Source organism: Salmo salar, chromosome ssa07 (assembly GCF_905237065.1).
Source record: "Salmo salar chromosome ssa07, Ssal_v3.1, whole genome shotgun sequence".
In the NCBI taxonomy this organism is placed as follows: domain Eukaryota; kingdom Metazoa; phylum Chordata; class Actinopteri; order Salmoniformes; family Salmonidae; genus Salmo; species Salmo salar.
The window spans coordinates 44,756,243-44,772,057 of NC_059448.1; the positions used below are offsets into that span (position 1 = coordinate 44,756,243).

General features: G+C 41.6%; 1 protein-coding gene across 3 annotated transcripts in view; it reads right to left on the reverse strand.

Moving 5' to 3' along the window:
* Positions 1-15,453, reverse strand: part of LOC106609349 (muskelin) — a 28,983-nt gene extending 13,530 nt beyond the window's left edge. The window contains exons 1-9 of one of the 3 annotated variants that reach the window (XM_014208092.2): positions 15,340-15,453; positions 7,387-7,456; positions 5,564-5,706; positions 5,383-5,471; positions 5,109-5,218; positions 4,214-4,406; positions 3,747-3,824; positions 3,429-3,494; positions 192-304 (exon numbers count right to left, since the gene is read on the reverse strand). In XM_014208092.2, the coding sequence (XP_014063567.1) occupies positions 192-304; positions 3,429-3,494; positions 3,747-3,824; positions 4,214-4,406; positions 5,109-5,218; positions 5,383-5,471; positions 5,564-5,706; positions 7,387-7,456; positions 15,340-15,419 (942 nt within the window). In that variant the 5' untranslated portion in view covers positions 15,420-15,453. Of the gene's footprint in view, positions 1-191; positions 305-3,428; positions 3,495-3,689; positions 3,825-4,213; positions 4,407-5,108; positions 5,219-5,382; positions 5,472-5,563; positions 5,707-7,386; positions 7,457-15,339 lie in introns of all 3 variants that reach the window. The other 2 variants (XM_014208091.2, XM_014208090.2) reach the window with 2 other exon arrangements.
* Positions 15,454-15,815: the final 362 nt, after the last annotated feature.

Below are 15,815 nucleotides of genomic sequence, written 5' to 3' on the forward strand. Positions count from 1 at the left end.
CCGTTAGATAGACATTACCTTCACCTTGACCAAAGAAAACTCCAGTCATTAACATTTCTATAAATAATTTAGTGTTCTGCTCATTAAGCAGCTGTAACAATCAGTATGGACCATTTAACAGTGTTGTTCTGTGTCACCACAACTCCTCTTTTCCACCACCCTTCTCTCTTTCATACATCTTGCTCTCTCACCTCCTTCTCTGTGTCTCTGGAGATGCAGAGCCACTGGTTCTCCTGAACACTGTAGGCCCAGAAGTCAGCCAGGTCCTGTGTGCCATCCCAGCCCCCAAAAAGATACACCGTCTCTGTAGGAAACAGGAAGCCAACGCTGATCAACACCTGGGATGCATTCAACATCACTGAACTACTCTGGTGCCTATACTGAAACACCAAGAAGACTACAGTAAAGCAAAATTGTCCTGAAACTATCCCTTCACACTCAAACCTGTATAATGGTTAAAAATGGCAGATTTGGTCACTGATAAGCACCATTGGAATGCAGTGGCTATACAGTAACATGCTATACAAGATGTCAGAACTCAGGGTCTCCACTACAGAGCTGCATGGGATTCAACTGACAGGCGTGGTAAACAGCAGTACTAAGCGCAACAAGAAGATACCCCCGTCCCTCCCGCTAATTGGGCTACTTTTGCACATGTTTAATCAGAGGGGAATATCGTAGATATTTTCTCTGAAAAGTGCCTTATGAAAGCCTAACATGAAGATAGTATTTTAGAACTTAGCTAGTCATGTTGGCAAGAGAATAAGCTTTCAAAATTGTGCCCACCTGACCCAGAATGCAATTTGTAAATGGACCAATTTTGGATTGCGAAAACAATAATTGTGTGATGGGGATGGAGGGCCGTGCTTCCTTCAATTCTTCAACGGTACAGCTAGGAGAGCATATAAAAGCCATAAAAGTGAATTGAAATGATTTAGTAACTGTGCACACTTCGGAGAGCTGTGTGGCCACTTCCATACACCAGTTAGACCTCTTAATCTATCGCTTGACTGCTGTGTTCTCACCTTTGGTCTGATAATTTCCCCATATTATGAAAAGTGGTCCCTTTCAATTGCTACCATGGTTATGCATATGTTTCTTCAAAATTTGACCATGGCCTCTATGGATAGGGCTAAGTCCCCACGAGTGTAAAGGGTTAAGGAGTAGAAAAAGGCTATTCAAGAAACACTTAGACTACATGCTGCCATACGGAGTGCAATCATGAGAATTTGGGGAGGAAATCATCACTTCAACTGTAGTAAACACAGAGTTCCATTCCTTTCCAGAAGTCCTGAAGAACCCCTGAATTGAGTAGCATGAGTGCATAATTAACACAGCGGTGCACAGGTTCAATGGGCCGTAACCATGGCAAATCAGCAGAGCAGCACACAGGGGTAATGTTTGCATGGCTTGCAGACTGTGTGGAGGTTTTTGTAGGTTGGGAGGGTTACTCTAGGTCATCTGGATTGGCCAAAAACACAGTACTCAGTGTCTGGGGGCCTGAGAGACAGACCAGCGAGATGCAAGGCTTCTCACAGCCTGTATACACACGTGCATAATACAAGCCTTTGTCTTTACAAACGCCTGCAGGCGAGTAAGCCACCAAAACATTACAGAGCACTAAAATAACCACTGTGTCTTCTACAAAACAGCTTTAAAAAGGCAATAATATGTCTTAGTAGAAATCCACTTTTCGAGCTGAAAGACGATTGCCAGAGCTTACCCACGATGTTGCACAACACTAAGTCAATAAGTCATTGTTTAAGTCAAAGTAGAATATATTTGAGTTTGAAGTGACAACCCCGAACTGCCCACTTCGTGCCAATGCCGTGTCTTTTCCTATGAAATGACATGCAAATTATTTTTAGCATACGTTTCATTTCAGGGCTGGGTTTACATCAAATGGTACCACCCACCAGCATGGCATTGTTTATTAATCCGAAACACCTGCAAAGTTTGCAAGTCGCAACTAAGCTGAGCAATATAATAGAGAATATTTGGCTACAGCAAAGATGGCGGATAAATAAAGATAGTTCATTCAGGCTGTTAACCATTGAAAAACATTGTCAGTTCCGGTCTAGTTAATGGGTTGGGTCTCCCAATGACACCAATGCAACAGCAGCTGGGTCTGGTCTACTTAGTTCATTGACTTTTATTGAACCAGAAAAAAAAATAAAAAAATGGGTGTCTGGCTTCCTCTTCCTTCTTTGGCTATAGCTTTTAACCATAGGCAGCCAAGTGTAGGCTGAGCCATTGCACAAATTAAAATAGGGGTACAAATTTATGTTTTTGCACCTCCACTTTTTTACCAGCAAATTATCAAAGTTCATTGCACTTATTTAAAATTGCGTGTGATATGATTGCATTTTGGAATCATGCTCCCCGCAAGATGAATGGTTTTGAACACAATCCACTGCTTTGATTGGTGCTGCTAGAAATCAACTGTCCACGAACTTGTTTATCTAGCTTGTGCTGTTGTTACATCAAGTATTAGTGTTTCGTGTCCGATGCGCTCAGGGTGTTGTTACATATCATTTGCGGCATGCAGTCATTGTAGCCAATCATTTCACTTCCCCTAGCTGTGAGAACTATAGCATGAGCCTACCAAAGGTTTCACCGTGTCCATTACAATGTAGAAAAATGTGTCTAGTCCAAACCGTTCAATAGTTAGCAGGGGCGCAACTTTGGTCTTATCCAGTTGGATAAACACTCCAAACAGCCTACTCGACCGCTCGGAGGCGTCCGCATGGTCCTAAAGCACACTGTTGCCTCGTTTTGTATAACATTCCATGATAAAACTGGAGGGGACAAAAATGCAATTGCAGAATGGGGGGGGCGTCCCCAGTGAAAGTTGCGCCCCTGATAGTTAGGCTATTCATATTACCGGAGCTTCATCTTATTCTTTCCCGGCCACAATTTATGAACGATGCCAAAACTTTGGAGATACAATAGATGGCAAAGACACTGCGTTCCCCTATCCACCTGTGGAAAAGTTTTCCCTACATTCTTATGACAAATCCAACTCCAGAACCAGCCATAGCCTAGCTGGCTAATCTTTTGAATGCAGTGTAGCAACAAATAACATTAGTTAGCCGGATAAGGTTAGCATGCTAGCCAGCTACACTGACAGCTGTTGGTGCCCTACTTATTACTATTTGTCCACGCCATGTGGAAAGCACCCACGGCATTTCCCCCCCCAATTCTTGAATATGTATTAGCAGCCTGCGTCATTCTGCAGAGGTGGAACCTAAACGTCAATTTCCGCTAAAGGACAAGAATTACACCTTAATAGGGGTGGCATTGCCCTCTGGTGGGGGCCTTTAAGGCCAGTTTGTAAAACACATTTGGAAGAGGAAGAATTCCAATTCCAATAGGCGACATTATAGGGGGGGTGTTGTCTAGGTGTGGTTTTAGCCAGCATGCCTCACCTGTCTGAACATCGATGACCATCTGATGACCTCCCCTCATCCCTGGTCTGTTGTCATCCTCATTACCTGGAGAGAGCGATGGAGCCGGAGAAAGGGGTTGAGGGAAAGGAGGGAATAAAATGTAGGAGAGGGATGGAGTGTTGAAGGAAAATGGAGGAGCAGAAGAGAAAGGGGGGGGCAGGGATTTTTTTTTATTCATCGCTATAGACCGGTAGTGTACAGCATACCATAGTATTTTGTTAATGAGAACACATTTCCTACTTGAATAGTTTGTCTCACTGTTCATGTCATCTGGGCTTGGCTCTTGGGCGGTTGTACCTTTGTTACACTTGGGGATGATCTGACTCCATCTTGGCTTGTACTCTTGCTGACTGATGTACTGGTTAAATAAACCGTCTACAGAGGAAAAGGTCAAACACAGGAAGATTGTCCAGATGATTTTAGCCAGGAGATAGAAGTGAATAGTTTTGTTACCTTTCCAACCTCAAAAAGAAAGTATGATGTCAGGATGACATTGCCACGCCCTGTGGTTTCAAATCAATCTGATAAATGAAAAGGTCATGCAGATACATGGGTCTATAATGTAAATAATGAATCACTATGGTATCCACTGAATTCATGAGCTAAATATAAGCCGAGCCAGGTTTCAAGATCTCAGTCATGGGATGGTAGCGGTCTGTAGTTAGTATGATGATTGAGGTCATGTATTTGTATTGCAGTTGATGTGTACAGGGCAGTAGGTCCAGCCCCCATTGGTCTTTCTGAGGAGGTGTGGGTGACAGGACCTTTGACAGCTTTGTCGATGAGCTCCTCACAGGCATCAAAGTCTCCACGGAGTACCAGGCGGTCGTGGAGATGTGTCAGCATTTGGTGTTCCAACGCGATGCGTGTCTTCTTCTGCAGCGACTCAAAGGCCTCTGTGTAGTTATGCTGCCGGAAGTGCTTCAGGCACAGGCGGATCGCTTCCTGTTCCCGGTACTAGAGGAATACAGGGCAGGAGGCAAGGGGATGGGACACACTCACTGTAATATCGGCTCCATCTTTGTTCAATGTTTTTCATCACAAATGTTATACTTCATATTATAAACTGGGTAGTTCGAGCCCTGAATGCTGATTGGCTGAAAGCTGTGGTATATCAGACCGTTTACCACAGGTATGACAAAAAAAAAAAAAAAAGTTTTACTGTTCTAATTACGTTGGTAACCAGTTTATAACAGCATTAAGACACCTCAGGGATTTGTGGTATATGGCCAATATACCACGGCTAAGGGCTGTGTCCAGGCAATCCGTGTTGCATCGTACGTAACAGCAGCCTTTAGCCGTGGTATATTGGCCATATACCGCACTTCATCGGGCCTTATTGCTTAATTATAAACTGGGTGGTTCGAGTCCTGAATGCTGATTGGCTGACAGCCGTGGTATATCAGACCGTATACCATAGGTATGACAAAATATTATTGTTACTGCTCTAATTACATTGGTAACCAGTTTATAATATCAATAAGGCACCTCTGGAGTTTGTAGTATATGGCCAATATACCATGGCTAAGGGCTGTATCCAGGCACTCCGCAAATACCACACCCTCTCTGGCCTTATTGCTTAAGTAACCCACTCAGACGGATTCTCTCCCTTAACCCCAACTGTGTATGTGAGTGTGTGCGTCTCAGAGGGAGGCTCACCTTGCTGTACCAGTTAAGGCAGGGCTGCACTACGTCAGGTTCCTCTATGCCATGCAGCTCAATGTACCAGATACTGAAGTTAAAACTGGGCCCCCAAGACATCAGAGGCACTGAGAGAGACAGAGAGAACGGTCTATAATTTAAATCATCAACTATTTCGCCATTTTGACTTATTTCCATCTCCAGCCGTGTAGCATCCCTTCACTACAATCATTTTCAAGCTGGACAGAGTCTGTAAGCCCAAGCCTTGGGCCCATTCCATTTCCAAACTCACCTATTTTAACAAATCTGCAGGGAAACATCTGTTCGTCGATCTTGTGTTTCAAGGTGAAGGTCTCCTTGTTGTAGTCATTCTTCAGGCCACTGCAGAGGAATAAATATGGTACAGACAGTGAGGTAGGTTATTTATACAGTAAAGAATAACACTTCACTGTCCCTCTGCCCTCGCCCATCACCTGGACAGGAGTTCTGTCATGTTCTCTTCACTCATCCCACCAAACACTTTCAACTTCTTCAGGTTGCACACGTGAGTCTTCTCATACTTCCCAAAGGTGATGCTTTGAACGATCGCTGGCCTTTCCATTTTCAACATTAAGTACTGGAGGGAAAATAGAGTGGGAGAATCTGATCAGCGGTCTCTCACAATAATTCATAATGCAGTGTCCGATCTATATTATCAACAGATGACACTGCAGTTTTCATTCTACTGCTCTCCGAACATGTTTCACAACACTGCAGATGGCACAGACCGCAGAGGAGAAATGCTGTCTATACGAGCTGCTGCACAATCAAACTATGGGACATGTTCACAGGTCATTGGAGTGGTAACTAGCCTGGGCATATCTGCTAGCGACAGGACAGGGCACTGCCCTGAGCCCTCTGGGAGAGAGAGGGGATAGAGCAGCACAGATGGAACATCGATTAAATCTGTTTCCCGGAAACCAGGCAACCCACAATCCCTGGAGACCCATGTTTCTACAAATCCTGTAGGTTTAAATGGCTGTGTGAGTGAGCAATAACCATCCACTACCAGAGTGCATCTGCTAGGCTTACTAATGGGTCCTCTGATACGGCTCCATCTTCAACAGTTTTCATCAATAATAAGGCAGACATATTGCATCTCATTAGGTTATCGCCTAGGGTACATTTAACACAGAGGGATTACTCCTAGGCTTGGGTGTATCGATCTTTCTTTTTCAAAACAGTCCTGTCCACTCACCTAAAAACATGGATACTTGATAATGAAAAGACCCGTATCTCAATGATTTGTTGATTCTTGTTGCCACAGAAACCATTATAAAACATTTATATGAAAAGACTCCTTCATTTATTGAATAAAGAAAATAAGCTTTATTTATTTATTTATGGGGTATGGCTTTATCATTTGTTCAGTATAATTATTTTCAAGGCTTTACCTCTCCACAACCTCCTTCGCTTTGAAAAGATAAAAGGGGTTGATGAGAGTTCAACATCTTTACAGTGTGAAACGTTTTTGACGTAAACAGACACAGTGGAGTTTTGCCTCTGCCACACTTGAATGTCTAGCTTGGGTGGTTAAGACGGACATGCTTAGTTTCCTCTTGCTGCAAAAACAAACTTTCAATTTCCTCTGCCCGTAACCACAAGACAGTCAAACACGCTACGCTGGGCAACATCCTATTCCCAAAAGAGCAAATGCAAGTCATTGGATGCATATTGAAGATGCGTGCGTTGTCAGCTAACACTTCTATGGGGCAGAAGTCCGTGGATCTTATGAGTCTGGATGGCCAGATAGCTACCAACAATGACAAGAAACTGCTATGTGGGGAATCGTAAGTGACTCGTTTCAACTAGTTTAGTCTTTTTCTTGGACTATAGTCTTGTTTTGAGGTGTTTTGCCTGATTTCATGTCAATGCTAAAAAGGCTCAAATTCACTAGCTAGCTATCCAACAAGTGTAACGATGTACTTGAGACAACATGTGCTCATTGTGCAAATGTATTTATGCTTTCAATAAATGCTGGAGACTAAATATAGTTTACATGTTGTTAACCAACGCAGTCTGTTTTGCCCCATAGTTGAACGCTTTTGTTGCTAAACAACCAACCCGTCTATTAGGCGCTACTATTTTGCAGCCACCAGTGAATTGAGAACACAGATGTATGCAACTGGGCACAAACCCTCTACTGAAGAGCCCCATCCCAAGACAGGTAAGGCAGAAGGCATGGAAGGTGTGTGAGTGACAGGTAGGCCTGAGTATGAGACAGGTGTCTATGAAGGCGGGGCACAGCAGACGTTACCTGTGGAGGGTAGTTGCTCTCAGACGACCACCTGGAGGACTGGTCATTGGGTTTGTCCACCAAGATGTTTCTACACACAGAAAAGGGAAAGATGGGAGAAAGGACATGTTTCAGCCAACATGCAACCATTTGTTGTGAGCAAAGGGATAGGGTAATATCCATGTAAAAAGGACCCATGAGCACCACATGTGCAGGGAGTTCATAGCAGCATATCAAATTGGGAGTCAAAAAAGCTAAGAGTGTATATTTTGGGGAAATGAAGGCATAGTTATATTTTCAACCATTTTCCATCTTAAAAATTAGGCATAAGTACTGGCTTTGATTTCTGGTCAAACAGAAGAAAAATGGGTCTTAGATGGATTCTCTGGTACTTTCGTATACTTTTTAGCCAGTAGTTCTGAAAATAGCACTCACGAGGCAAAAGTGGTCCCTGAAAATTGCATACTACATCACATGTGATGATACGGTATGTGCAACACGTCACTGCTCTCTCACTCGCTCTACTATGCGGGTATCTTGTGTATCTTGCTAGCTGTCTCATATGGCGAGGGGCTGAAGCTCATTGGTTGAACACGAATTGCTAGGGGGCAGACCCACGTGGAGGAAAATGGCGCAGCACAGCTTCCAGAAAAACAGTTCCTTTCGAACTAGGAATTTCGTGGCTAATTGAAGTGAGACAGTGATTCTGCATGTATGAACTAAACATCGACACATCTAGCCTAAAGCAGGAAGTTTAAGTAGTTGCCAAAGTACCGGAGCATGTCTTTAAACAGGTATTAGAAATACATCAAAACACAATAATATTATTGAAGTTAAGAACTTTTATCAACACACATTTAGTTTAGGAGAAATTACTTTCTGTAAGTTTAAAAAACATTGCCTTGTGATTCTGTTACCAAAACCCCAGATATCTTTAAGATAGCTTCTAATTTCTCTCCTGGGCTGACATTAACATTTTTTGACAGATTATTATTATTATTTTTTTTTTTTTAAACTTGTCCGAAAGCTCAAGACCCCCCCCGGAAAATTGTGTTGTATGATGCAAGGACCCACTTCGCAAAATAACATTTCATTATCACTGGTATTGACAATGGAATGCTACTGCTCTCTGATCCCATGTATTATACAGTACACTGGCGACCCGTCATTCAGGGCAGGTGGGGCAGAGCCTGTTTTGAGACCCACATTTTTTGCATGTTATTGTGTTACATATCAGTTTGCAAACAATGTAAAACAAAAAAAGTGAATAAAACCTCATACATAAGGCAGCTCTAAAATGCAGGTGTTCAGCCTAGCTCAGTGCTTTCTGTGGTGGTGGGGCAAGCCAGCAGAAAATATGGAATGTTGCACCGTGATTGGCTCAGTGTTCTGTCACTCATGCGGACACTACGTCACCGCCAAGTCTAAGAGTAGAGCTAGAAAATTCAAGCCCCCTGGGTGCTGCCATAGAGTTACATTTGAAGTGCCCATCCAAGAAGGCTCAAGGCCATTGGCCACAGATAAAAGTACATCAAACCACATCTTATCTACAGTAGCTTTGATTGGACTTATTATGTCAACATCATACCTTCAAAATCTTAGCTGGCAATCATCATCATGAATCAAGTCGACAATCTACTGGCAAATCCTTTTTAATCCTTGTCATATGAAGAGAAATAATGAGAAATTATAGATAAAACGTATCGATGCTCATCGGCTATTGGACATAAACATTACACAACAAGTTGGATATCGCAAATTCAACAATGAATGGTATAGAAGGAATCAGTGGCTAACTGCAAGCCTTGCAAAGCAATCATTATCCTGCTATTCAGTGGAGTGGCAGAGGGTCCCAAGTCCAAGATTATGGGTCTCTTTACCTAGTTTAAAATTATAACCATTCAACATTGGCCATGCTGTTAATGAACCATGATTTATGCTGCGCCCAAAACAACTTAACCCAGAACTGCAAAATCTGACTTTAGTGACAACTGGAAACTCTGGAAAAACGAGCTACGACTGAGAAAGAACGTTTTGAACTTTCATCCAACTCGGAATTGTGAAATTCGGAATTCGGGCCTCTTTCTAGAGCGACGACTTGAAAATCACTGACATCATCATGATTCACAACTTTTTCCCCCCCCCAGAGTTCCCAGTTGTCTTGAAAGCACCATAAATACAGAGAATAACAGACTTTGATGACAAAATTTGCCCAAAAGGACCGACGTGCCACCTTCCTGTTCAAGTGAGCACAGCACAACAAGGTGAGTCCAAAAATGTATTGTACGCTGCTGCATAAATGATGTAATATGTCAGGGAGATATGTATACTGTAGATAAGAAAGTAATACTAAGTGTATGTTGTGTAGTAATCTGTTAGCAGCCCATGTGCCTCACCCTAATAATTTGGTCCATTTCCTCCTCATAACTTAGCCTACTATTCTGACTTGGTGGTGCACATGTAGCCTATAGCCTGTTTTACAGAAATGTCGTCATCATCATCATATCTTGTAAGAGCTTCCATTGTCTGCTTATATGCCCCCATTATTTATCCTACGGTTGACTTGGTGTACAGGGAGAATACTGAATTCTGTCACTGCACATTTCAAAAGTGCTGAGCAAATAGTTATACTGGCTACATCTGTCCTAGCTCGCTCATTAATGTCTTAACGGAAATTACGGATTGCCTCTTATCCGCTTGTCGTCCCCTTATGCCATAGTTTGCACATCTCAGTTGTCAGTAGAAAACACATTTATTTAAGCAAGTCAACCATATCAGCTGTTTTTTTTTTTTTAAAGGCGAGATTGAATGAACTGTTTCGCTGCCAGACAAGGCTCCACTGATAGCCAGATGTAACAGTGGTAAGGTGTTGGAACTGCTGTTGGGACAGCTTTATGTGGGTCCTAACAGTTTGTGGACACTGTCACCGTTATAATTAATGTATTGTTTAGTGTTGTGTCTTTGCTGGCATGTATCCCTTGTTTGTTTTTTTGCCCCACCAAGATTTACATGCGAAAATCGCCACTGATACAGCATCTCTTGCCGTTGTGGCCTTAACCAAGGCACTTGCATCTTGAGCTGGCCTTAATGGCCACGTACTCTTATAATATCCAACTGGCACAGACAGAAGAGGACTGGCCGCCCCTCAGAGCCCGGATCCTCCCTAGGTTTCTTCCTAGGTTCCTGCCTTCTAGGAGTTTTTCCAAGCCATCTGCATAGCTGGCTGTTTGGGGTTTTAGGCTGGGTTTCTGTAAAAGCACTTTGTGACATCTGCTGATGTAAAAAGGGCTTTATAAATACATTTGATTTAATTTGATTCACTTACCCCCCAAAGTAAAATACTGCACCGATAGGCTAATGTATAAAACATGTGGTCTGTCAACCCTCCATCTGGAGAGCTACTGGGGTGTCCAGGCTTTTGACACAACCCTGCTCTAACAAACCAGAGTCAGCATATCATGGTCTTGTTGAACAGCTGATATTTTACAATGTGATGTGCTCGAGCAGGGCTGGAGCAAAAGCCTGCACACCCAGTAGCTCTCCTGGAATTTCATGGAGGATGGTTGGCCACACGGCAACAGAATTACAACCAAATACTTTACGTTTTTATAAAATAATTCCCTCATTCAATGAACCAGGGATCAAATGGCTAAGGCAGGCGCAAGGTAGTGAACTTGTTTATCTATTTGTAAGGTTAAAATATTCAGTGTTCAGTGTGATGGTGTAGACCTAAATCAGCATGTTGTTTGTGCAACAGTATCTTCTAAATTAAAGAGGAATACGCAAAGCATGAATTCGTTAGCTACATGAAGTAGCTAAGAGAAAATATTCAATGTAGCCAAAGATTATAGGGTCCCCTAGGAAACACCTATCAACACTAGTTCCTACCCGGTCAACTCCTCCCTGACATTTTCATTTGTTGTCATGTCAAACACTTTATTAAAAGTGCCCACTATTATATTCTAACTGTATAATTAGAATATACATTCTATTTCCATGATTCCAACAGTTAACCTAAGTGTTTTGCTCTAAATTGCATGTAAAATTGCAACATTTGGTTAAAAGTAAGGCCCAGATTGCTTGCCCATATCGTGCAGCCCTACGCGGCAGTGTGGAAATTATCTCAAATGCAGAAACTGATGAAAATGATTACTTTTTGGGGGTTGAAGCTAGAGGTCGACCGATTATGCGGAATGGCCGATTAATTAGGGCCGATTTCAAGTTTTCATAACAATCGGTAATCAGTATTTTTGGCCACCGATTTGCCGATTAAAAAAAATATATATATATTTTTATATAAATATTTTTTAACTAGGCAAGTCAGTTAAGAACACATTCTTATTTTCAATGACGGCCTAGGAACAGTGGGTTAACTGCCTTGTTCAGGGGCAGAACGACAGATTTTTACCTTGTCAGCTTGGGGATGCAACCTTACGGTTAACTAGTCCAACGCTCTAACCACCTGCTTTACATTGCACTCCACGAGGAGCCTGCCTGTTACACGAATGCAGTAAGAAGCCAAGGTAAGTTGCTAGCTAGCATTAAACTTATCTTATAAAAACAATCAATCAATCATAATCACTAGTTAACTACACATGGTTGATGATATTACTAGTTTGTCTAGCCTGTCCTGCGTTGCATATAATCGATGCGGTGCGCATTCGCGAAAAAGGTCTGTCGTTGCTCCAACTTGTACCTAACCATAAACATCAATGTCTTTCTTAAAATCAATACACAAGTATATATTTTTAAACCTGCATCTTTAGTTAATATTGCCTGCTAACATGAATTTCTTTTAACAAGGGAAAAATGTGTCACCTCTGCAACAGAGTCAGGGTATATGCAGCAGTTTGGGCCGCCTGGCTCGTTGCGAACTGTGAAGACTATTTCTTCCTAACAAAGACAGCCAACTTCGCCAAACGGGGGATGATTTAACAAAAGCACATTTGCGAAAAAAGCACAATCGTTGCACGACTGTACCTAACCATAAACATCAATGCCTTTCTTAAAATCAATACACAGAAGTATATATTTTTAAACCTGCATATTTAGCTAAAAGAAATCCAGGTTAGCAGGCAATATTAACCAGGTGAAATTGTCACTTCTCTTCCGTTCATTGCACGCAGAGTCAGGGTATATGCAACAGTTTGGGCCGCCTGCCTCGTTGCGAACTAATTTGCCAGAATTTTACATAATTATGACATAACATTGAAGGTTGTGCAATGTAACAGGAACATTTAGACTTATGGATGCCACCCGTTACATAAAATACGGAACGGTTCCGTATTTCACTGAAAGAATAAACGTGATAGTTTCCGGATTCGACCATATTAATGACATAAGGCTCGTGTTTCTGTGTGTTATTATGTTATAATTAAGTCTATGATTTGATAGAGCAGTCTGACTGAGCGATGGTAGGCAGCAGCAGGCTCGTAAGCATTCATTCAAAATAGCACTTTCGTGCGTTTTGCCAGAAGCCCTTCGCAATGCATTGCGCTGTTTATGACTTCAAGCCTATCAACTCCCAAGATTAGGCTGGTGTAACCGATATGAAATGGCTAGCTAGTTAGCCGGGTGCGCGCTAATAGCGTTTCAAACGTCACTCGCTCTGAGACTTGGAGTAGTTGTTTCCCTTGCTCTACATGGGTAACGCTGCTTCGAGGGTGGCTGTTGTCGATGTGTTCCTGGTTTGAGCCCAGGTAGGAGCGAGGAGAGGGACGGAAGCTCTACTGTTACACTGGCAATACTAAAGTTCCTATAAGAACATCCAATAGTCAAAGGTATATGAATTACAAAATCGTATAGAGAGAAATAGTCCTATAATAACTACAACCTAAAACTTATTACCTGGGAATATTGAAGACTCATGTTAAAAGGAACCACCAGCTTTCGTATGTTCTCATGTTCTGAGCAAGGAACTTAAACTTTAGCTTTCTTACATGGCACATAATGCACTTTTACTTTCTTCTCCAACACTTTGTTTTTGCATTATTTAAACCAAACATGTTTCATTATTTATTTGAGGCTAAATTGATTTTATTGATGTATTATATTAAGTTAAAATAAGTGTTCATTCAGTATTGTTGTAATTGTCATTATTACAAATAAATAAATAAAATCGCCCGATTAAATCGGTATCGGCTTTTTTGATCCTCCAATAATCGGTATCGAAAAATCATAATCGGTCGACCTCTAGTTGAAGCTGAATTTAACTGTATAAAACAATCAGAATGGAGAAAGACCCATTGAAATCACTTAGAATGTATGTGTTGCTACCCTAGGGTCACACACTACCCATAAAGCAAATTTAGAACTTTTATTATTAAAAAACATACAACACCATCATACCGTCATTTAAAAAAATTATAATAATAAAATTAATACTGTGATATATTTTGTCCATATCACCCAGCCCTACCTAGTGCACAAGTTGACCGGAGGTATTTATATAGCCCTAATATTCAAAGCCCCAAAAACGTCACTTACCAGAATGCTAACAAATACTAAGGAATCATCATAGAGAATGCTAACTATACTGTACAAAAACATAAAAGCAACATGTAAAGTGATCACAGAATTTTTCCATACACACAAAAAGCTTACTTCTCTCAAATTGTGCACAAATTTGTTTACATCCCTGTTAATGAACATTTCTCCTTTGCCAAGATAATTAATCCCCCTGACAGGTGTGGCATATCAAGAAGCTGATTAAACAGCATGATCATTACACAGGTGGCATGCTGACTGCAGGAATGCCCACCAGAGCTGTTGCCAGATAATTGAATGTTAATTTCTCTACCATAAGTCACCTCCAACGTCGTTTTAGAGAATTTGGCAATACATCCAACCAGCCTCAAAACTGCAGACCAGGTGTAACCAAGCCAGCCCAGTACCTCCACATCTAGCTTCTTAACCTGCGGAATTGTCTGAGACCAGCCACCCGGATACCTGATGAAACTGAGGAGTATTCCTGTCTGTAATAAAGCCCTTTAGTGGGGGGAAAACTTCCTGTATATAGCCATGTTAACAGCATCACTGTGACATATGAAATACAAGTGATAGTGTAATCACTACCTATAAAATGTACATGCTAAATTATCATCAAACATGGAATGGTATTGTGACAGAGGCAGTGATACTACTGTCTTCAAGGCTGCAATTACAAAAGGCAGACCAAATCTGGTATTTTTTTCACTAATGGGTCCTTTGACCAATCAGATCAGCTTTGGAAAATATTTATCGATAAGGACAAAATACCCATTAGTGGAAAAAAATATTAGAATTGAGCTGCCTGTTTGAACGCAGCCCAAGAAACATATTTTCCAGCCAGTTCCAAGCTAATTAGTGCTGAAAATTGCAATTCCACGCGTTAAAAGAGCGGGATAATAGGGTCCATAAATAGCCGACTGTACAGGCATTTTCCTATGGTGTAAGGTTACCCAGCAATGCCATAGAGACAAACTAGCTCGCTACCTAACGTTAGCTAGTTCTCCCTTTGGCTTTGCACGAACGGGTACAGAACAGTCAGACTAAACATGCCTACAAAAAATCTAGTATGATTAGTTAACTATTTAGCTAATATAAAAAGTCATGAGTGGTTTTGGTTACCAACTAACTTAGTGGTGGTGGTGGCATGCTCGTCTAGTTTGCGAGCTCGCTAACTTAACTAGCTAGCTTTTTTTAAACAACTCGACTGTACAGCTGTTAGATAGTTACCAGTATCGGCTTTACAGTGCATGGCAAAACGTCACACAGTACACAAAAATAATAAGTTTAGCTGGCTATGCGTACATTTTTTTTTACTACAGTAAATCTAACTAGCTAACGTTATCCCCGTTGCCTAACTGTGGAGTAGTTAGCTCGTAGTCAAGCTAGGCCGTGGAGAGACGATTCGATGCACTGTGGCAGTTAATGAGACCTGCAGCCACGAAAACAAATACATACACGTGGTCAACGTATGCGTGCATTACTTACTCTGGTAAATATGTGGAGGAATAAGAGCTCCATTTAAAAACACTGAAGGAGAGGACTCTGTTCTCTGGAACGACCGCCATCTTGTTGCAGAAAATAACATGCAGCAAACGCTCGAGTGACAGCTCTTAAAGAGACAATACACTTTAATTCGATTAATGCGTTTGGTTACATCGGTCAAGTTCAATAATTTTCGAAAACTGTTCCAAATACTTATGAGGACATGATATTGATTAGTGACCCTGAAAATGTGCATGGAACACTTGCACCAAGTTATTTCAACTTTCAGACTGCTTCCATTAGTTATGCATTTGGCTTAGTGTTTGTGTGTGTGTGTGTGTGTGTGTGTGTGTGTGTGTGTGTGTGTGTGTGTGTGTGTGTGTGTTATCGTCGCAACAGGTTTCTCCTGACACCTATTTTACCTGCAGAAATAATATAGTTTATAAACTTTTAGAAGCTATTCAGTATAGGCTTGAGTA